At 32.1% G+C, this 22,916-nt stretch overlaps 2 protein-coding genes across 3 annotated transcripts in view; both read right to left on the bottom strand.

The window, feature by feature from the left end:
- The window catches only part of LOC135126067 (eyes absent homolog 2-like), a 128,888-nt gene extending 109,724 nt beyond the window's left edge, over positions 1-19,164 (bottom strand). The window contains exon 1 of the mRNA XM_064051859.1: positions 18,902-19,164. Within this exon, the coding sequence (XP_063907929.1) occupies positions 18,902-18,958 (57 nt within the window). The 5' untranslated portion in view covers positions 18,959-19,164. The remainder of the gene's footprint in view (positions 1-18,901) is intronic.
- Positions 19,165-20,623: 1,459 nt separating this feature from the next.
- Positions 20,624-22,180, bottom strand: LOC135125962 (tRNA-dihydrouridine(20a/20b) synthase [NAD(P)+]-like). 2 transcript variants are annotated; one of them, XM_064051747.1, is made up of 6 exons: positions 22,026-22,180; positions 21,850-21,971; positions 21,719-21,794; positions 21,490-21,669; positions 21,220-21,428; positions 20,624-21,160 (listed from the first exon to the last, which is right to left on the bottom strand). In XM_064051747.1, the coding sequence occupies exons 1-6, from the start codon at positions 22,118-22,120 to the stop codon at positions 20,646-20,648; spliced, it is 1,197 nt and encodes a 398-aa protein (XP_063907817.1). In that variant the 5' UTR covers positions 22,121-22,180; the 3' UTR covers positions 20,624-20,645. The 2 variants fall into 2 exon arrangements, with proteins under 2 accessions (XP_063907817.1, XP_063907819.1); XM_064051749.1 differs by having other exon boundaries at positions 22,040-22,130.
- Between the last annotated feature and the right edge of the window lie 736 nt (positions 22,181-22,916).

Here is a 22,916-nt window from a genome sequence, read left to right as displayed (position 1 = left end):
AATCTCGATAAATCGGCAAATCATAACATTGAAAACATGAAAAATTCAATAATCGAAAATTTGAAAAAACGAAAAATTGAATGACAGAATATCTAAAACTGGGTAATCGAAAAAGCGGAAGATTAAGAAATCGAAACATTTGAAAAATTCGAAAACATGAAAAATTGAAATATCGAAGAATTGAAATGAAAAATCGAGAAACCGAAAAATCTAAAATTTTAAAAACTGGAAAATTAAAATATTAAGAAATTGAAAAATCTAAACTTTAAAATTCGAAAAATTGAATAATCGAAAAAATAAAAAAATCACACATCGAAACGTCAAAGAATCGAAATAGTGAAAAATGCCAACACTAAAATATCGAATAACTGAGAACCTAAAAAATTGAAAAATGACAAATCGAAAAATCGAAAAAGTGAAGTCGAAAAATCAAAACCTCAAAAAAAAATTCAAAAACTGAAAAATCGAAGTCAAGAAATAGGAAAATCAAAACATCGATGAATTGAAAAATTGAAATATGTATTTAAAAATCGTAAAATTGAAGAGGAAAATACGTAGAACTGAAACATCGGAAAATTTGAGAAATCGCAAAATTGTAAAATCGAAAAATTGAATAATAAATAATGTGACAAATCCCGAAATTGAAATTTCGAAAAAAAAAAGAAAAAGAATGGAAAAATGTCAAAACTGAAACATGTATTCAAAAACTAAGAAGTCAAAAAATTGAAAAATTGAAACATCAAAATGTCAAAAAGTGAAGTCGGAAAATCAAAACCTTAAAAAATTGAAAAATTGAAAAATCAAAAACTTAAAAAATTGAAAAATCGAAATATTTAAAAATCGTAAAATTGAAGAGGAGAAAAATTGGAAAAACAAACTTGAAACATCAAAAAATTGAAATTCGTGGAATTGAAAAATTGAAAAATTGTAAAATCGAAAAATTGAATTATAAATAAATTCAAAAATCCCAAAACTGAAATTTCGAACAATTGAAAAAGAAAGATCCCAAAAATTAAATATCAAAAAAAATGAGAAATTAAAAAATTGAGAAATCGAAATATCAAAAAAGTGAAATTGCAAAACCGAAACTTTAAAAAAAAGAAAAATTGAAAAATCGGATACCTGAAAAATCGAAAAATTGAAAGTTTCTAAAAGCCAAAAATTGAAAAATCGGAATAGTTAAAACTGTAAGATTGAACAGAAGTAAAATTGAAAAAACGAAGAACTAAACATCGGAAAATTGAGAAATCGAAAAATTGAAAAATTATAAAATCCAAAAATTGCATAATAAACTGAAAAATCCCAAAAGTAAAATTTCGAAAAATTGAAGAATTGAAGAACCGGATAATGGAAACAGTCGAAAGTCAACAAATGGGAAAATCAAAACATCGATTAATTGAAAAATCGAAAAACTGAGAATTTAAAAAGTCAAAAATTGAAAATTTGAAATACTTATTTAAAAATCGTAAAATTGAAAAATTGTAAAATCCAAAAATTGAATAATAAATAACCTGAAAGTTAAATTGAAGAATGGAAAAACTGAAAAATTTTAAAAACTGAAATATGTATCTAAAAACTGAGAAACAAAAAAAATTAAATAACTGGGAAATCAAAAAAGTCAAGAGAGTGAAGTCGAAAAGTGAAATACTGAAAACTCGAAACAGTCGAAAGTCAAGAAATGAGAAAAATAAAACATCGATTAATTGTAAAATCGAAAAATTGAGAGTTTCTAAAAGCCAAAAATTGAAAAATCGAAATATTTAAAAATCGTAAGATTCAAGAGAGGTAAAATTGAAAAAACGAAAAACTAAAACATCTAAAAATTGGGAAATCGAAAAATTGAAAAATTATAAAATCCAAAAATTGCATAATAAACTGAAAATTCCCAAGAGTAAAATCTCAAAAAATTGAGACTTCGAAACATCGAAAAATCTCAATGTCGAGGACACAAATTCATTTCGGATTTTGAAACCACAAATTCAAGACAATGTTACTTTTTAACATTTAAAGTAGTTGTCAAGTTATTTTATTTTATTATAAGATGCATGTGCATAACAGAATAATTTTAAACTTGTTGCGTTATTGCTAAAAATTTAAATTAAAAAATAAATAGAAATTCATGCAAAGTATATCCTAACGTTGCCAAAACATAAAACTTTCTACACTTTTCTGAAAAAAATTTATTGCATGATAACGATTCCAACTGTATTGTCAATTTGCGGAATTGTGCTAGTACCTACCAAACATAATTAAAGAATTATGTCTTAATTAAACAAAAAATAGTTGCATGTCAATAATTAACACATGTACCGACGAGAAGTTGTAATGTTCATTTTTTTCTCCAAAAATCTGGATGTCTAGGATAAAAATTTAACAAGGGTTCATAAACCACATGTGCAGGGGAGTATTTTATTTTATAAAATTTAAATTATTATGTTTCTAATAAAAATCCGGACAAACAAACGAAAACGGGCGACCTATTGTTTCGTACTGAATTTACGCTCTGAAAGTAAAAAGATGCTCTTATTTAATATTTACTTATCGGGAAATTTCCCGGTGTCCCGGCGGCACAATTCGGCCCAAACAAAATTGTTAATTTTCTAACTCTTCAATACAGGCAAAATTCACAGGCCAGACCTCATCCGGCCATCACCCGACACCCACCTCCAGAGATGATTTACCCACAACCAATACGCGTCCCCTAAAAAATGAACTTGTGGCATCGTTAAAAAATTGTGGTGTCTTCCTAATAGCGCGTCGCTAGTTTATGTGGCATTAACCCCTGATTTGTAGGAATTCCTGGCATATATTCGGCTTTTTTAGGCATCTTCCTGTACCTTGTGATGTCTAAATGTAGCGAGTATCAGGTGACATGCTGACGTTTATGGCTATATATAAGAATCGGTGATCGTAAATAGCGGCCTTTTTTGGCACTGGCGTTGACCCGCCGGGTCATTTTCCCCGCTTTCCCACCCGCTTGCGGAAAAGCGCGGAAATCTGGATTTTTAATGACCGTTTTTCGGCTGATTCATTTTGAGCAGCTGTCGAGCCGTCCAAAATTTATGGAGATCGGCCGCAAGGGGGCTCGTTACAGCCGCACCACCCCGGTCCTCGGGGAATACTTTTTTATCTGATTTAGAAATCGTCAGTGTCATATATTTTAAAACGACACACATACGGAAGTTATAAAAGGCGGAGGTTGTATTTATCGCTTAATGATGTCGTTTATCATAAGCCCTCTGCAAGATTAATAGAAGAATTAGATCGGTGACGGGAGTGCTATGAATTCTTTTGATGGTTTGTTGATAAATATGTGTAATAAATTCGGGTTTTGTACGATGACTGGAGCGAGGAGGGAAGATTTTTTTCTATTATTTATTTATTCCTCACACTCAGTATAATTGAAATCGTACTTTCAGTTAGTAAAATATTGAGGACGATGCTAAAAATGCACAAGCTGGTGCGTAGTCGGCCACAATTTGGCTGGAAGTCAGTTGGACCAGTCGAGCGGAAAATGATTTAATAATGCGGCTTATAACAAGCTTTTGTGGAAAAATCGGCTGGGTCAAACCGGGCTTTTGGTTTTGAGGGAATAATTTAATCTGACGTTGCGAAAGAATGGGGATAGAATTTGACTTCGTATGGTTAATGAAAGATGACTGCAGTCTAACCACGGCTTTTGACAAAAACTTGATATGGCTTATTAAATTTAAATTTAATTAAGTTTAGTAATGATAATGTGACAATTAAACGATGTAAAAGCAGACAACTATTCTGTTTTTTTGTCCACGAATATAAGTACATATATAAATTTTTCTTAGGTTAAACTCTAATCTGTACCAACAAGCGAAGAAGCAAAGCAAGTAAGTAGATGGAAGTTTTTGTCTCTTTTTTCCGTACATGTGGCGAAAATAAACTTTACAACTCTGGAGAAGCCATTAAGCAACATTATTATGTGCAAGAAAAACAATTTCTAGTAATGTGACACAAACAAATGCATTAAAATAAAAAACCAAAATTCGAAAATTGAGAAATGAAAAAACCGAAAATTCGAAAAGCTCAAATATCAAAAATCGAATAAGTATATAGAAAAATCAAGAAATCGAAAACTCGAAAATCGAGCTTTCAAAAAATGGAAATTCTAAAAATCTAAAAACAATAAAAATTTAAAAATTTAAAACCTGAGGAATATAAAAATTGAAAAATCGAAAATTCGAAAAATCGAAGAATCGGAGAATCGAAGAATCGAAGAATTGAAAAATTATAAATAAATTCGAAGATGTAATCGATAAATGAAAATTCGATGAATCAAATAGGTATTCGAAAAATCGAAAATCGGCAAACTAAAAATTGAATCATCGAAAATCTAAAAATAAAAAAATAGAGAACTCCAGAATTCTAAAGTTCTCAAATTCGAAATGTCGAAATCAGATATTCGGAAAATCCTTCTTAAAACGTACATGATTTCATACCATTCGGTTGTGCAGTTTCAAAATTACATTAATTACAATTTTGACTTTTCTCATAAAAAATTATATGTCTAGAGGGTAAAAACTATAAAATATCGGACATAAAAAAATCATAATTCGAAGATCGAGAAATTGAAAAAACGAAAATTCGAAAAATTGAAAAATCGAAAATACAAAACTCGGGAAATCGAAAACTTGAATATCGAGATTTAAGGCCTAAAATTGAAGAATGGAAAAATTGAAAATCGAAAAATTGAAAAGTCTTAAAACCTGTAGAATGGAAAATTAAAAAATCAAAAACCCAAAAATCGAAAACTCGAAACTCGAGTTTTCAAAAAAAGGAAAATCAAAAAATCTAGCAGTAAAAAATTTAATAGCATAAAAATTGACTAATGAAAATATCGAAAATCGAAAGGTAAAAATTGAAAAATCTAAAAACCGTAGAATTGAAAAATTGAAAAATCGAAAATTCGAAAAATGAAAAACCTAAAATTCGAAAAATGAAAATTCGATGAATCAAATATTCGAAAAAATGAAAACTGGAACATCGAAAATCTAAGAATGAAAAATCGAGAACTGCAGAAATCGAAAGTTCGTAAATAAGCAATGTTGCAAACAGATATTCGAAAAATCCTTCTTATAGCCCTCAAACGTATATGATTTTATACCATTCGGATTTGCAATTTCAAAGTTACATTGTATAATGTTTCTATACAATTTTGATTTTTCTCCCAAAAAATTAAATATCTAGAGGATAAAAACTCTAAAATATCGAAAATAAAAAAATTATAATTCGAAAATCGAGGAATCGAAAAACCGAAAATTCGAAAAATTGAAAAATCGAAAATCGAAAAGAAAAATCGGGAAATCGAAAACTTGGATATCGAGATTTAAAGCCTAAAATTGAAGAATGGGAAATTTTAAAATCGAAAATTCAAAAATCAATAATCGAAATTTTGAAAAACCGGAAAATCGAAAACTCGAAACTCGAGTTTTCAAAAAATGGTAAATCAAAAAATCTAAAAGTAAAAAATTTAATAGTCTAAAAACTGACGAATGGAAAAAACGAAAATCGAAAGGTAAAAATTGAAAAATCTAAAGACTGTAGAATTGAAAAAGCGAAAATTCGATAAATCAGAAACCGAAAATTCGAAAAACTCGAAAGTCGAGAATTCAGAAAATTGAAAATCCAAGAGTCGAAAAATCAAAAATAAATTCGAATAATCGAAAATTTAAAATTCGATCAACAAAATACTCGAAAAATGAAAAATCTAGAAATCGAAAAGTAATAAAAATTGAGAAATCTAAAATTAAAGAATGGAAAAATCGAAAAGTAAAAATTGAAAAGTCTTAAAACCTGTAGAAAGAAAACATTGAAAAATTGAAAAATCAAAAATCGGACCTTCCAAAAATCGAAAATCAAGCTTTCGAAAAATCGGAAATCGTAAAATCGAAAAGCAATAAAAATTGAAAAGTCTAAAAACGAACAAATAGATAAATCGAAAATGAAAAGGTAAAAATTGAAAAATCTAAGATCTGTTGAATGGAAAAATTGAAAAATCGAAAATTCGAAAGAACAAAATCGAAAATTCTAAAAACTGAAAAACTGAAATCTCGAAAATCGAGATATCGAAAAATCGGAAATTTCAAGAATCGAAAACTCAAAAATAAATTCGAGTAACCCAAAATTGAAAATTGGATCAACAAAATACGCGAAAAATCAAAAATCTAGAAATCGAAAAGTAATAAAAATTGAGAAATCTAAAATTAAAGAATGGAAAAATCGAAATATCTAAAAGCAATAAAAATTGAAAAATCTAAAAACTAGAATGAAAAAATTGAAAAATCGGAAGTTAGAAAAATCAGAAACCGCAAATTCGAAAAACTGAAAAATGGAAAACTCCATGAAAACTCGAGTTGGAGTTTTCGATTTTCCGTTTTTTCGAAGTTTCGATTTATTGATTTTTGAATTTTAGATTTTTGAATTTACCATTCTACAATTAAAACTTCAATTTTCATTTTTCGATTTTTCGATTTTTGGATTTTGTCTTTTCCGAATTCTCGATTTTCAAAATGGAAAAACAAAAAATCTAAAAGTAAAAAATTTAATAGTCTTAAAACTGACAAATGGAAAAATCGAAACGCGAAAGATACAAATTTAAAAATCTAAAAACTGTGGAATTGAAAAATTGAAAAATCGAAAATTCTAAAAATCAGAAACCGAAAAATGGAAAACTCGAAAGTCGAGAATTCAGAAAATTGAACATCCAAGAGTCGAAAATCAAAAATAAATTCGAATAATCGAAAATTGAAAATTCGATTAAACAAAATACTCGAAAAATGAAAAATGTAGAAATCGAAAAGTAATAAAAATTGAGAAATCTAAAATTAAAGACCGGAAAAATCGAAAATCCAACAATCGAAAAGTAGAAATTGAAAAGTCTTAAAACCTGTAGAATGGAAACATTGAAAAATCGAAAAATCAAAAATCCAACCTTCGAAAAATCTAAAAGCAACAAAATTTGAAAAGTCTAAAAACGGACAAATAGAAAAATCGAAAATCGAGAGGTAAAAATTGAAAAATCTAAAAACTGTAGAATGAAAAAACTGAAAAATCGAAAATTCGAAAAATCAGAAACCGAAAATTCGAAAAACCGAAAAATGGAAAACTCGAAAGTCGAGAATCCAGAAAATTAAAAATCCAAGAGTCGAAAAATCAAAAATAAATTCGAATAATCGAAAATTGAAAATTCGATTAAACAAAATACTCGAAAAATTAAAAATCTAGAAATCGCAACTAAAAATTGAAAAGTCTTGAAATCTGTAGAATGAAACATTGAATAATAAATAAACTCAAAAATCCTAAAACTGAAATTTCGAAAAACTGAAAAAAGAAAGAAAAAGTAAAATATCCAAAAAATGAGAAATTAAAAAACTGATAAATCGAAAAATCAAAAAAGTGAAAAAAAATTTAAAACTTAAAAAATAGAAAAATGTAAGCATTGAAAAACTGAAAACTCGAAACAGTCGAAAGTCAAGAAACCGAAAATTCGAAAATCTAAAAATTGAAAATTCGATCAACAAAATACTCGAAAAATTAAAAATCTGGAAATCGAAAAGTAAAAAAAGTCTTAAAACCTTTAGAATGGAAACATTGAAAAATTGAAAATTCGAAAAATCAAAAATCGAAACATCGAAAAATCGAAAAATCGAAAACTCGAAAAATCTAAGCAATAAAAATTGAAAAATCTAAAAACTGTAGAACGAAAAAATTGAAAAATCAAAAATTCGAAAAATCAGAAATCGAAAATTCTAAAAACTGAAAAATTGAAAATCCAAAAATCGAAAAGTCAAAAATAAATTCGAATAATTGAAAATTCGATCAACAAAATACTCGAAAAATCCTGTAGAATCGAAAAATTGAAAAATCAAAAATTCGAAAAATCAGAAACCGAAAATTTCGAAAAACCGAAAAATGGAAAACCCGAAAATGGAGAATTCAGAAAATTGAAAAACCAAGAATCGAAAAATCAAACATAAATTTGAATAATTGAAAAATGAAAATTCGATGAATAAAATACTCGAAAAATCGAAAATCGGTAAACTAAAAATTGCAACTTCATCCGTTTTGAGTTTTTACCCTAGATATAAAACTTTTTGTACGTTTTAGGGCTCTAGGAAGCATTTTCTGAATGTTTCATTCCTGGAATTTCCGATTTTTTTTCGATTTTCGACATTTCGACGTTTCAAATTTGAGATTTTTCGATTTATGGAATTTTCGATGTTTTGATTTTTAGATTTTCGATGTACTCAAAAACATGTTTTTAATTTGTTGTAAAGAAATAAGTATTTTGCAGTTAAGCTCCTCCCTCTTGTTTCACGGCAAATAAAAAAAATCATCACAATTGAGAATGGGGTGAGTGGGCGGGGTTTATATTTTGCCTTTTTTTTTTAATATGTGTAGACTTTTTTTCACAACATGGATCTTAAACCATGTTTGAAGTGGAAAATTTGTATAAGGAAATAGTCCCTTAATAATTGCAAAATCTATATTTCCTTGCAAAAATATACCATTTTAATCATGTTTTAAATTTCCTGTTGTCGAAATAAGTCTACATATATTGAGAAAAAAAAGTCAAAATATAGCTCCGCCCACCCACCCTACCTCGATTGTGATGATTTTTTTTATTCGTCATGAGCCAAGAAGGTCTGGAGCTTAGCTGCAAAATCCTTATTTCGCTACGAGGAATTTAAAAACATGTTTTTGAGTGTTGCTCAAAGAATACTATGTATAATAAGAATCATCACTGAACTAGGGCGACTTTTTTGAAAAAACATTAATTTTTACCAAAGTACTTCTCTATTATAATTACGCCACAATCGTGGGCTTAATGTATTTTTTTTTTTTGATATCTTAACAGTCATTCCACGTGTTACATTTTAATCGTATCTTTCACAGTGTGGTTGTTAAACCCATATTAAATTATGCAATAAATTCTTGTACTGTTTTTGTGTAATAGATCTATATTCTCAACAGTTTGGAATTCCGACAAAAGCACTCGTTTTTCCCTCATCACGATTGACCCATCTCCCTAGCGCCGCCGCCCATAATACCTCTAATACGACTCCCATCATACACCCAATACAAAAGATACCAATTTGAGATGGGTCCACCCGATAAAACACAAAACCCCATGGTACATTCGCGACTCGCCATCTGCTCGCAGCCCGCCCACCCTCCCCCAAAAACAAAAGCGCGCAATTCTTCCCAATTCCAATTCCTCCACTTAAGCCGTAAAAGCTTTGTGCTAATAAGTTTAGCACTTATCGCCTGGATAATGAAATTTGCCACTGGATCTGATACACAATTATAAATTCCATTGCAATTGGATTTCCTTGTAATCGGAGAGCTCCGTAGCGACGCTCGGCGTCCACATTCCCCTTTCCCTCGTCGTCATGCTTTGATGGGGCGTTTCGGCTCGTTCCTTGTTATACGCCACAATTGAATTTGCTAATATTAGGTAGGTGTTTTAGATACACAGGATAACATGTGCGGCTTCCACTTGACGGAATTGCTCAAAGAGGTGTCTATTGGCAATTCCACGTCGATAGGCCCGGGCGGAGCGCTGGCGGTCATTAAAGCAAAATGCGCTTTTTAACGACTTCGAGATCAAAAACCGTTCACATGAAAAAAAACATTGGCAAACGCATGCACCCGAGGCGGTTAAGCAGACGCTGCTGTGTAAATCTCAACATCGAAAATGACAGCGACGTGATTGACACGTCCAAGCGACCGCCAGTTTCCAAACTGACAACTGTTTCCGTTCTTTCACTCACAATCGCGTTTTTGTCCCGCATGTAAAACTTCACAAAACACGCATTCAGAATGTGGATGCTGTGCGGCCGGACCGTGCCATGGGAAATCGGGGTCAACAACAATCGCCAATCACGCCGAAGTGGCGGAATTTGCATGCAAGGGATGGAAGGCCGGCCGGAAAGCTGGCGCTTTTTGGCCGGGCACACACACAAATTTGTCACGCGATACTACCAAACGATATTTCACGGCGATGTTGCCGCTCGTGTGTGGTGTGGTCATTCAATCCTTTACGAAACGCATAAATTTATTTTATTATCACTTTATCTACGGATTGGATTTACGGATTTGTCGGACGAGCATTCCGTGGATGGGCGGTCGGAGCGGAGAGGAAATTATGAAAGTTATTGTATGGGCGCTTGGAAATTTCGAGTTTTTATGTTTTGGGAGGTTTGAACAGACGGTACTTGTTTTTTTATTTTGTTTAGTTTGTGTTTATGTACAGTTCCATGACCTTCGTGTTAGTCTTCACACCTATCTGTACAGAAAAGCTGGAATACAATCTAGATTTTTTTTCTTAGATTTTCAGTGTGTTTTTTCTCACTACATCCTCATATCCAGTCACACGTGGAAATTCGAACTCCGTCGCAAAAATTGCCCGTCGACACATAATTGTGATTACCGAATGCAATTCGTTGATCTTCGTTGGGAGTGGTTATTGACCACGTTGCTCATACGGAGCTACATTTGAATAAGCGAATTTTGCTATAACTTTATTTCACTCCCACTCAAAGGAAATCTCTACGTACAATACTCTGCGCGAGGTCAATATTTAGAACTGACCTAATGAACAGTGCAAATAATTGATATACCTATTTACCTACCTACTTAATAATACTTTGAGGATGTCATCAATTTTTTTAAAGTTATGAGGTGGGAAAACATAAAGCAAGTTTAAAATTTCAAAGTAATCGCTCCGGTAATTCGAAGATTCTCTGTATAATAAATAATACATAATAATTCTTCTCAATACTATATTTTTAAATGCGTTTTGACTCTGACTATGTTTGTGCTCTCCTTGTACATTTTTATTATTCGCTTATCGACTTGTCATTTTTCTAAAGTTTTCCAAGTGTCTCTTTCTTCTTGTTTCTAAATTTTACGCAGGTTTTCCTGTTAACAGGAATGCAGGCAGGATTTTTCGAATATTTGATTCATCAAAATTTCGAATTTTTGTTTCGATTTTCAAATTTTCAAGATTTCGAATCTTTCGATTTCTCGAGTTCTCAATTTTTTTATTTTGACATTTTCGATGTTTCAATTTTCAGTTTGCCAATTTTCGGTTTTTCGAATTTTGTATTTTTAATTTTTCGATTCTTTGATTTTCGAATTTACGATTTCGCCGTTCTTCGAATTTTCGGTTTTTGAGTTTTCAATTGTTCTATTCTACAGTTTTTAGATTTTCGAAATTTTGAATTTCGATTTCTCGATTTTTATGTTTTTTGATTTTCCATTGTTGTCAAATTTTATAGAATAAGATACTCATATACTTGTGGTTTATGAATCCGCGTTGTGTTTTTACCTAAGACTCGCAGATTTTTGGAAAAAATCAAAATCGAATAACATTTTGCCATTTAACTTTAAAACTGCAAAATCGAATGTTCTGAAATCTTGAAAACATTTTAAGCTTATCGTAAGGATGGTAAATCGTTAAACAAACTTTTCTATTTATTATTTCCTCTTCAAAAAATGATTAATGATAACATACTCCTATATGTGTGATGTACGAATATCGTATTGTTAAAAAATTACTACGTATATTAAGAAATAAACGTAAAATATAAACCCCGCCCACTCACCCCATCTGAATTATGATGATTTTTTTATTTTTAGAAACTTAAAACACGTTACACAAATTTACCATTTTAAACGTATTTTAAGTTTCTAAGAATAAAAGAATCATGACAATTGAGATGGGGTGGGTGGGCGGGGTTTATATTTTGCCTTTTTGCTTAATATACACAGTATTTTTTCAGCAACACTCAAAAACATGTTTTTAATTTCTCGTAGAAAAATAAGGATTTTGCAGTTAAGCTCCAGACCAAAAAAAAAAGGTAAAATATAGCTCCGCCCACCCACCCTACCTCGATTGTGATGATTTTTTTTATTCGTCGTGAGCCAAGAAGGTCTGGAGCTTAACTGCTAAATCCTTATTTCTCTACGCGAAATTAAAAACATGTTTTTGTGTGTTGCTCAAAGAATACTAAGTATATTAAGAAAAACTGGCAAAATATAAATCCCGCCCACCCACCCCTTCTCGATTGTGATAATTTTTTTTACTCTTAGAAACCTAAAACACGTTTAAAATGGTAAATTTTTGTAACGCGTTTTAAGTTTGTAAGAAGTAAAAAAATCATCACAGTTGAGATGGGCTGGGGGCGGGGTTTATATTTTGCCTTTTTTTTCTTTAAACACCTGGTAATCTTTGACCAATGCGATACTCAAAAACATGGTTTTAATTTCTTGTAAAGAAATAAGTATTTTGCAGTTAAGCTCCTCCCTCTTGGTTCACGGCCAATAAAAAAAATCATCACAATTGAGATGGGGTGGGTGGGCGAGGTTTATATTATTAGACTTAACCAAAGCGTTCGATTCATTGAACATAGACTGTTTATTAGAAAAGCTCTACTATTATGGTATCTGTAATCCAAACTTTGATTGGTTCAGAAGCTATTTATACAATCGTAAACAAGTCTGTCGTTTAAATACAACTGAAGGTCAAGTTTTTTCTAGTGAGCGCAGAGTTAGCAATGGGGTTCCTCAAGGCTCCAAATTAGGCCCTCTACTTTTTTCCGTTTTTATATCTGACATCGTTTATATGCCAAAGTTTTGTAAAATTCATCTATACGCCGACGATATTCAATTATTTTTAAGTTTCCCTCCCTGTGAAGTATTACGTGCTCAAGAACAGATCAATCATGACCTAAACGAGATTTACAAATGGACATCATCAAATTCATTATTGATTAACACAAAAAAGTGTCACAATATCTTGTTTGGCACATCACATAAACTTTCAGGCGTCAGTCTTCAAATTACTATTAATAATGAAGAAATAGAGTACGTAGACAAGGTTAACAATCTTGGGGTTATATTCGATTCTGAATTAACATTTTCCTCTCATGTGTCTCATATCTGTAGAGAGTGTTACTTAAAATTTAGGCAACTTATTCCTCTAAAACATATTTTAAATGGAAAAACCAAACTTTTGCTTATGAATTCGTTGATTTTATCACGCCTCAATTATTGCGATCAATTGTATGGTCCTTGCCTTACTATAAATGACAAAGCAAAGCTTCAAAAAATTCAAAACAACTGCATTAGATTTATTACAAATGTTCCTTTTGGTGATCATATTACTCCATATTTGAGATCTTTTGGTTTACTTAAAATGAACGAACAACGTTGTATTCATTACAGTTGTTTTCTTAACAGTGTCTTAAAGGAACATGCACCAGTTTATCTTTACGATAAAATATTGAAAAGAAGTCAAGTTCATTCCAGAAAATTACGATTTGTCGATGCACAACTTGATATACCTTCGCATAAAATGTCAATGTTTAAAACTTCATTTTCTTACTTGGCTAGTTACGTTTTCAATAAGTGCCCTGAGTTAGCATGTGGGTACTCTAATTTTAATCTTAAAAACAAAATAAATAAACAAATTTTGAGCAATAATTTCAACATTGACACAATAAAATTTTAATGTGTTTCTTTTTTCTCGTCTTATTTTATTTTGTATACTCTTGTTTGTATTTACGGGTTTGGTTCTTAGAAATGTATCAGCGTTGAGCTGTAGCCGAACCTTTTGTTCTCACATTGTCTCTTTTGTAGAACAATAAACGCTTTTATTATTATTATTATTATATTTTGCCTTTTTGTTTTAATATGTGGATCTTAAACCATGTTTGAAGTGGAAAATTTGTATAAGGAAATGTCAATTTTGCAATTAGTCTCCACCCCTTAATAACTGCAAAATCCATATTTCCTTGCAAAAATATACCATTTTAACCATGTTTTAAATTTCCTGTTATCGAAATAAGTCTACACATATTGAGAAAAAAAGTGAAAATGTAGCCCCGCCCACCCACCCTATCTCGATTGTGATGATTGTTTTTAATCGTCGTTAGCCATTTTAAACGTGTTTTAGGTTTCTAAGAGTAAAAAAAATTATCACAATCGAGAAGGGGTGGGTGGGCGGGATTTATATTTTGCCAGTTTTTCTTAATATACTTAGTATTCTTTGAGCAACACACAAAAACATGTTTTTAATTTCGCGTAGAGAAATAAGGATTTAGCAGTTAAGTTCCAGACCTTCTTGGCTCACGACGAATAAAAAAAATAATCACAATCGAGGTAGGGTGGGTGGGCGGAGCTACATTTTGACTTTTTTTTTCTCAATATGTATAGACTTATTTCGACAACAGAAAATTTAAAACATGATTAAAATGTTATATTTTTGCAAGGAAATATGGATTTTGCAATTATTAAGTGGTGAATAATTGCAAAATCGACATTTCCTTAGACAAATTTTCCACTGCAAACATGGTTTTAGATCCATGTTGTGAAAAGAAGTCTACACATATTAAAACAAAAAGGCAAAATATAAACCCCGCCCACCCACCCCTTCTCGATTGTGATGATTTTTTTTATGCACCGTGAGCCAAGGGGGCGAAGCTTAAGTGCAAAATACTTATTTCTGTACAAAAAATTAAAAACATGTTTTTGAGTATCGTGTTTTCAAAGAATTACTATGAACACTAAGAAAAAAAGGCAAAATATAAACCCCGCCCACCCACCCCTTCTCGATTGTGATGATTTTTTTTATGCACCGTGAACCAAGGGGGCGAAGCTTAACTGCAAAATACTTATTTCTGTACAAGAAATTAAAAACATGTTTTTGAGTATCGTGTTTTCAAAGAATTACTATGAATATTAAGAAAAAATGGCAAAATATAAAACCCGCCCACCCACCCCTTCTCGATTGTGATTTTTTTTTTATTCACCGTGAACCAAGGGGGCGAAGCTTAACTGCAATATACTTATTTCATTGCAAGGAATTAAAAATATATTTTTGAGTCTAGGGTTGTTAAAAAAATACCACGTATGTTAAGAAAAAAAAGGCAAAATATAAACCCCGCCCACCCACCCCACCTCATTTGTGAAGAGTTTTTTATTCTTAGAAACTTAAAACACATTTAAAGTGGCACATTTTTGTAAGAAAATATGGATTTTGCAGTTAGGCCCCGCCTCTAAGTCTGCCAACGAATGAAAACTTCATTACTATGTAGATTAGGCCAGATATGGGTGGGGCTTAATTTTTGGCTTTAATTTTTTCTTAATACCTATATGTACATAGGATTCTTGGAATAACACGATGGTCCAAAACATGTCTCAGACGGTAATTTCTTGTAGAGAAATAATAAAGATTTTGCAATTAAATTTCGCCCGATTGGCTCTCGACGATTAAAAAAAATCATCACAATTGAGATAGGGTGGGTGGGCGGGGTTTAAATTTTGCCTGTTTTCTTAATTTACGTAGTCGTCTTTTCAGAACAAGAAACTTAAAACATGTTTAAAATGGTAAATTCTTCTAGACAAATATAGAGTCTGCAATTAAGCCCCGCCCATCGATCTGACAACGAATGAAAAATTCATCACAATTGAGAATTAAGATCGGGGCGGGTATAGGTGACCTAATCTTTGGCATTATTTTTGTCTTAATATACCATACATACATAGTATTCTTTGAACAATACGATACTCAAAAATATGTTTTTAATTTCTCGTAGAGAAAAAAGGTTTTTGCAGTTAAGCTCCACCCTCTTGGCTCACGACGAATAAAAAAAATCATCACAATCGAGATAGGGTGGGCGGGCGGGGCTACATCTTTCCTTGTGTTCTTAATATCTGTAGACTTATTTCGGCAACAAGAAACTTAAAACATGTCTAAAATGGTAAATTTTTGTAGTAATCAACTTTTCTTCTACAACCCCTTTGAATCCGGCAAAAGTTGATCATCAAAGTTACTATCAACGGCAACTTGGCAAATAAGTTTATAAATTTTTGAGTTGAATATGAAATTTCCGTCAGTTCTTTAACATAAAATCTGTCATTAAAACCGAAAGTTCTGCGTCCTCCCCCTGCGTGCACTACCGTCCAATTTGTATCTAGATTTCCAAATTTGATAGGACGAGGATGATCGCTCGGGTCGAGAGTAACTCGATATATTTTCGAGCATCCCAGTAATCACCGGTTCCATTCCATTGTGCTTTTTTTGCCTAGACGATGACAATAGCTGTCGATAGATGCCTGCTAATAGTTTAAATAGCGTGCTGCTATAATAATCGCGATTTACAGGTCGTTACCTCGGCTTTTTTACCCAAAAGGAGCAGAAAACTCGGCAGGACTTCCCATAGTGTACTGACATAATAGTCTTTTGATTGTTGTTCATTTCTATGTCTTTTGTGTCGCTCGGGAGGATGTAACACGAGTCGGTCTTCCTTTCCCCTATTCACGTTTTCGGGTATTTAGGTGAAAGAATTTGGCGAATTTTCGGGGGTTTAATTATGAACTAGGTGAGTTTTACTTTTAATTACAACACTTTTGAGATCCGTCGGGGATCGGTGTAATCATTCTTGTGATTTAATTTAGCCCCTGTAGACTCTATTATGTGCCATTATTGGATAGACACTTCCCCTGCTCGTGCTAACAACCCTCGAGTACAGGGGAGGCACTGGGACAGTTTATTTATTTCGGAGGGGTTTTGTTCGTTGAGGGTAGTGTTTTAGTGTTAATTATCTATTTACGAGGATGTTTTTATGAGTTTAAATTAAACATTTTTTAAGAGTTTTTCAGAATTCAAGTACTTGTCTACGATTATATTTCAAACAAAAATACATATGGTGGACTCATCAAAAAACCCATTAAATCAACCCATCAAGATCTGGATTTAAATTATAAGTTACGGTTGCGTGCATATAAAACTTGCAACTGACCTTAAATTTAGAAAAAGTTAATTATAGCACCGCAAGGATTTTCAATAAACCAAGATCTCATAAAACTGTTAGAGCTATTTGAGCGAAAATAATCAAATTAAAAATTTAATACTGGACATTTGAAAAGTGGCACTAAATTTTTTCGGATTTTTTGGAAATAGTGCCAACAATTCATAATTGAAATTTAAAATGTAGTTTCGAATATAATTTTGCACAAAGACACAAATTTGTTGGCACGTTGTTGAATTTTAGTAAGAAGAGGCATTAGTTTTTGAGTTAGTTAGTTTTAGCGCTATTTTTTTTTTCCAAAAATGTTGGTGAACTTGATTCTTGAGTTGAATTTTATTGCATACAAATTTCTATTCCTGTCCTAAATCTAATACTAAAGGATGCCACTAAGTTTATAATTCCTGAAACTGAAAAACTGAACAAAAGGTTCTGAATATTATTTTAGCATTTAAAATGTGATGCTGCAATTTTTTTTTACGAAAATCAAGATGTTTAGGACAAGAAATCAAGGCGGATTCATAAACCACACGTATTATTACGTGTTTGATTCACCTTCAGTATAGTTTTTACACTTTTCAGCTTATCGTTCTTGTCAATAAATTCCTGAAGATGTCCCTTACGAAATTAGGTGAAACGTTAAATTGTGTTCAAAATTTAGTCTGGTCAAAACCGGGAAAACCTCTTTCTGTAGACTATACCAGATATTTTTTATATCTGCAGTGTGATTTATTTTTTAACTTCTGAAAACTGTACAAATTTAATATTTTTTATTTTTTAGTGTATTAAATTTATCAGAGAAATTATAAACTTCCTCTACTTATAAGTATAACAACGTATTTGCAATTCATACTAGGTGTATTTGAAAATGTGAGTTTATATAAAAAATTATTTAAATTTTTTTAGCTTTTATAGAAATATCGGCAAAATTTCGTTGAAAAAACGTTGTAATGTGGTGACGAAGATCGTTTTTCCGACGTCAAAATAAAACGCATTTTTTTACCATATTCGGGTTACAAGTTACAATCGTCCTTACAGTTCAGCCTAAGACTAAAGTTTAATGATTTAATTAATTACTTAATTCTAAAAAAACTTTGTTTCAACGTTTTAATTAACGTTATTTCAACAATGATTATGTTTGTTGGAATTTTACTAGTTTAAAGAACTTTTCACGTTTATAATAGGTGTATATTCGACAAAATCTTTTTGATAATTTGAGAGGCTTGGTATAACAGTGAAAAATACCCTGAAATTCCTAGATACCCTATTATTTCAGTACATATATACAATAATTCCAAAACTGTAAAACAATGAAATTATCAAAATAAAATTTTGCTATTTTCAAAGTTGTTTTTATTGAAGCTACTGTTAGAAAGCGAGTTTAAGAACCGATGTATGAAAAAATAAATTTTCTGACAACTTCTTAAATTTTTATTTTTAAATTACATATGTAAGTATTTTTGAATAACGCCTTTAATCGAGAACTTAAGGCTATTCTTTCTTATTTTTAAGGTTTCAAAAATAATTATTCCAACGATTTTGATATAATTCGAGGTTTTATTTGCATTGGTTAGTGATGTGATTAATCAACATTTTATTTGTACTTAATAGATAATATTGGGAATTAATTATTTAAAAGAAGAAAGTGTTGAATGATTAAAAATAAAGCAAAAATTGCTTAATGGAAAATTCTAAAAATTTGGCCGGTTATACGTGAAACTATTTTTTTAACGGGGCGCTGGCCGAGTTAAAAAATCATTCGGAGCGCTACAGATATTTTATAAAGTTTATTTGGAATTCTGTAATACCAAAATTTCTGATACAAACCGATATTTCCAATTAATTTTTTTGAGATAAATTATTGAGAGATTTATGGCATACAATTTTGAAATTATACCAAAAAAAAATCATCAAAATAAATAAATAAATTTGTTGAACATGACGCAAATCTCGATAAAATAAAGCATGTACACAATACTAAAAAAAAAAATAAAAAAAATAAACACTTGTTATTTTTTATCGTCGCGTTAAATCCAAAATCAAAAATCCCTTACCTCATCATACGAGGGCAGCGGCGTGTAGTCGGAATACGTCGAAATATTGAACAACATCGGCCCCAACCAATCAAAAATCAGCAAAAAATCCGTCGTACCATAACACCAATTAATCCGGAAAAATCGCGCATCGACAACGCACTCCGAAAAAAGCACAGGTAACGCGATACCTCCCTGCGGAGCCCCGTCCAATTTAAAAGTCAAATAAATACATCCACACTCTTATTAGCGGCTTTAAGTGAACAATTAAATTACAAGCTTTGACGATATAGCTTACAATTTACGGGCACTTGCCGGCGACGACAGCGCCACTGCTTCCAGCGAAAGGACGGCCAACTAAGAAGGGGCGATGGAGGGGAGGGTGGCCCTAGACGGGGCGGGTGGGGCGACGAGGAGATCGTGAACACCCCGGCGGCCGGGCCACGCCCACGGGGCGGGGCTAGATTTGGGGGTCCTCGGCGCGATGACGAGAACGAAGAAATTGGGTGAGAGGTGCTGGAGGATTATTGCTTTTTTTAAGAAGGAAGAGATTTGGATTAGCGTTGAGGATTTAATAAAAAATGGGAAATGGGGGCTGGAGGTGACGGGTTTGGGGTGCGAAGGTGACGGCTTGGGGCAATCGATCGGGGAGGGGGGTGAAAGGCGCTACGTTGCGATATTCATCTTTGAGGGAAAGTTGGTTTTAATTATCATTTTTACAAGATCTGATCATGCTTTTAAATAGTATCTAGTACATTTTTTAAACTCAGATTGTTTTAAATGCAATTGCAAATACGTAATTGTTAAGATTTCTGAAGAACCAAATTTTAGTTTATTTTTTAATAGATGTGTAGTTCGAAAAATTTCAATGTTAATGTTATCTACAAAGAATGAAATGGATTATTTTGTACTTTTTTTTTTAATGTGGTTTAAGTTTAAAAATAGCACCAGTATCTCAAGGATAGTACGAGTTTATGTTACGACCACACGTGGGTTTAAATTATCTTGTTTAAATAAATAATTTAATCTAAAAATTAAAAAAAATGCAAAAACTGGTCGTTGCTATGGTCTGCTCTAAGTCACTTTTTTCTGATTCTAGGTATCTATATTACTTTAAACACATATACGGTGTTGGAACAAAGAAAAACTATACAGAAAATTAAATTACTTATTTGTTGTAATTTTTTTTTGGCTTTTTTAGCTAATATAAACCTTTAAACTGTAAATTAATAGTAATTATTCAAATAAAAACTGACTTGCAGTTGGATGTGATATCGGGACAACATATAATGTATAAATTGATTCAGTTGCTATTTTTTGAAACCAGTTTCGGCTACTTTGATTAAAAAATTTCGAAATGTTAACTAAAATGTTTTTATTTACATATTTTGCCAAAAAAGTAAAAAATAATCTACTACAAAAAATAATTACGTCATCTTAGTATTAATCGCGTCAAGGGGCTTCAGTTTTTAGTGTTTACAGAAATCATAATGGGGATTTTTAGAAACGTATTTATAGATTAACATTTCGACGATAGAAAAATTTGCTTATTTTTCTGATTGAATAGATAGTAATGTCAAAATTATGTAAACTTGTGAAATATTTGAATTACATGCAAGCGAAATACTTTTGTTTATTATGCAACCAACAATACACGACTTTGTCACGTGTGTTGAATGAACCAATGAGAAGCGTGCATTTCACACAGGAGGGGTTTTGAAGGGGCGAAATTAACACAACTGGTTTTCGTTTTTATTCTATTAATTCATCCATTCTCTAGAAAAATATCTGACCAATCACAGTCATCTTGGACCTTATTTTTAAAATATTTCCCTTCGCTGCTATAATCATACAAAAAATCGGCTCCTCTATCCATAGCACCATCAGGTTTAAGGTCCAAATACACGTCCCCTCTATTCGCATAATCTAAATCTAAAATTCTGGTTTGTTCGAACTCATCATTATCAAATAACTGAGGTACAACCCCAAATTTCTCCTTGATAAATAAAATAACATCCCCAAAATTTTGTAAATTATTAAAAATTCGTTTCTCTTGTTTGGAGAGAATTTTCTCCAACATAAATACTAAATGGTGGTGAAAACACTGGAATGTTAAGTTTGACGGTTTTTCTTGTATTGTGGGGGTTTTGTAGATGTCTTTGGAATCAAGGGTGGTATTGTAGCAAATGTTGAGCCACCTTTGAATACAGTCGGTGGTTGTGGTGGCGGTACCCGTGAATAGCGTGGGGTTGGTGAGAAGCCCGTTGGCGACCATCACCCCTAACAACAATTTATTAGCAAACAACCCTTATTTCAATTTTGTGTTATTTTGTACCCACCTTTACACTTTGTTATTTCCTGTAAATCCACACACTCTTTTAACGATTTCACCCCTCCATTCGCCACCACTGGAATCTGGACACTGTCCACAATCTGAGCTAGAGCTTGTGTGTTCACATCACCTGTTAACTGATCAGGAGTCCGACCATGCATTGCTAAAAAACTAACCCCACATTTCTCCAACTGTTGGCAAACTTCGACGCTCTTCCTGCTCACAATTAACAAAATTACTATTACATGATTATTGATAAAACCCTATAAAATTATACCGTAGCTCCTTCTTCAGCCTCATCTTTACACTAACAGTAAATGGTTTAGCCACCGAATTTCTACACTGGCGCACCAAATCATAAATTAACTCGGGTTTTTCCAACATAATGCACCCCAGTCCTTGCTGTTTGGCCCACCTCTGTGGACACCCACAGTTCAAATCCACCCCATTACAAAACCTGTAAGTTTTCATGAGTGACATAACCTCAATCTTTTTTTAATACTAACGGAGATACCAAGTACGCCGCCCCCACGAAATCGTGCACCGTGTTGGCCGCAAACTGCGCTATCAGGGGTAGATCGTCTAAAATAATTATTTCAATTCGGAATTTAGGTTATGTTTGTCAATTTTTTCGTACTCAAATTCGTCGTGAATTCGTTGTTCCTTGCTTTGTGGCTCTTGCAAAACGAGTCTGCGAGAATCATGGGGGTGTAGCAAAGGTCGCACTTGTACGATTTAACCAGATTTCTGAACTGGAGTCTTAAAAAAAAATAAAAAGGGTTACTGGGGGATTGGGGTGGTGCGGATTTTTACTTGCTGTAGCGCACCATGGGGGCACAAATTTTAACAATTTCTTGGGTTTGGAACAGCTCCATGATGTTTATCGGGGGTTTTGGGGTTTCAGTCATGGTTTATTTTGAGTTGTTTGAATGCAAAAAGTGAGGTTATGTTTATACCGAGGGTGTAATTTTACGTCGACTGTGCGTAAGTCGAAAAATGGAGGTCGAAAAAATTAGGTAGAATCACTGGAAACTTGTTAGTCTAATCACATACTCCAATAAAATTATCTCTTATGTAGATAATTAGATAAATTCCAATAAAAATTGCTGTTTAACTCAATTAAAGTGAGTCGTGTTTTAGTACATTATGAAATCACTCCACGAACCAGAAAACGACATCAAATTTATTCGCACCCTTTGTCGCTACTTGGATTTTTTCCTGATTACACCATGGTACGATTTCAGCAAAAACAGCTCCTACAAACCAACCACGAAAAAGATTTATGGGTGTATTTTTCTCGCAGCCAAGGTGATGTGGTACATATATTCAATTAAAAATAATGGCCAGGTGTACCAATTTTACCACGAGTCTTTATCCTCTCAAAAAATTGGCTACGTTTTTCTTGCATCCGCCTTGATGCTTCATTGGTGCTTAACAGTGACCTTCTCAACATTTTTGAGTGTTAAACACTGGAAAATTCTTTTTACTAATTTGGAAAAGTTCGACACGAGAATTAAAAGCAGAGGGAAAGTGAAAATGTCAATCTCGAGACGTCTAATCTGCTGTACCATTATACAGCAAGTGATGTCTTTGCTTCTGTGCTTCTATGTTTTGTATTTAGTAACTGGGGTGTTAAAAGCACCCTTGTGGAGGAGTATAAGTAGCACTCTACCGATTGAAGTTTGTTATGAAACCGTTGTGATT

The sequence above is a fragment of the Zophobas morio genome, unplaced genomic scaffold (genome assembly GCF_036711695.1).
Source record: "Zophobas morio isolate AGI-343-1 ecotype UQ-CSIRO unplaced genomic scaffold, CSIRO_AGI_Zmor_V1 ptg000010l, whole genome shotgun sequence".
Lineage (NCBI taxonomy): Eukaryota > Metazoa > Arthropoda > Insecta > Coleoptera > Tenebrionidae > Zophobas > Zophobas morio.
Note: the sequence above shows the minus strand (reverse complement) of the source record. Positions and strands in the feature narration are given on the sequence as shown.

Bases quoted from the DNA above. Each gene is read 5' to 3' on its own strand.
- LOC135125962 (XM_064051747.1), bottom strand. From the start codon at position 22,120: ATGACTGAAACCCCAAAACCCCCGATAAACATCATGGAGCTGTTCCAA. The intron at 21,972-22,025 runs GTAAAAATCCGC...TTTTTTTTTAAG, and splicing joins CCCATGGTGCGCTACAGCAA to ACTCCAGTTCAGAAATCTGG. The intron at 21,161-21,219 runs GTGGGTACAAAA...AATTGTTGTTAG, and splicing joins GGAAATAACAAAGTGTAAAG to GGGTGATGGTCGCCAACGGG.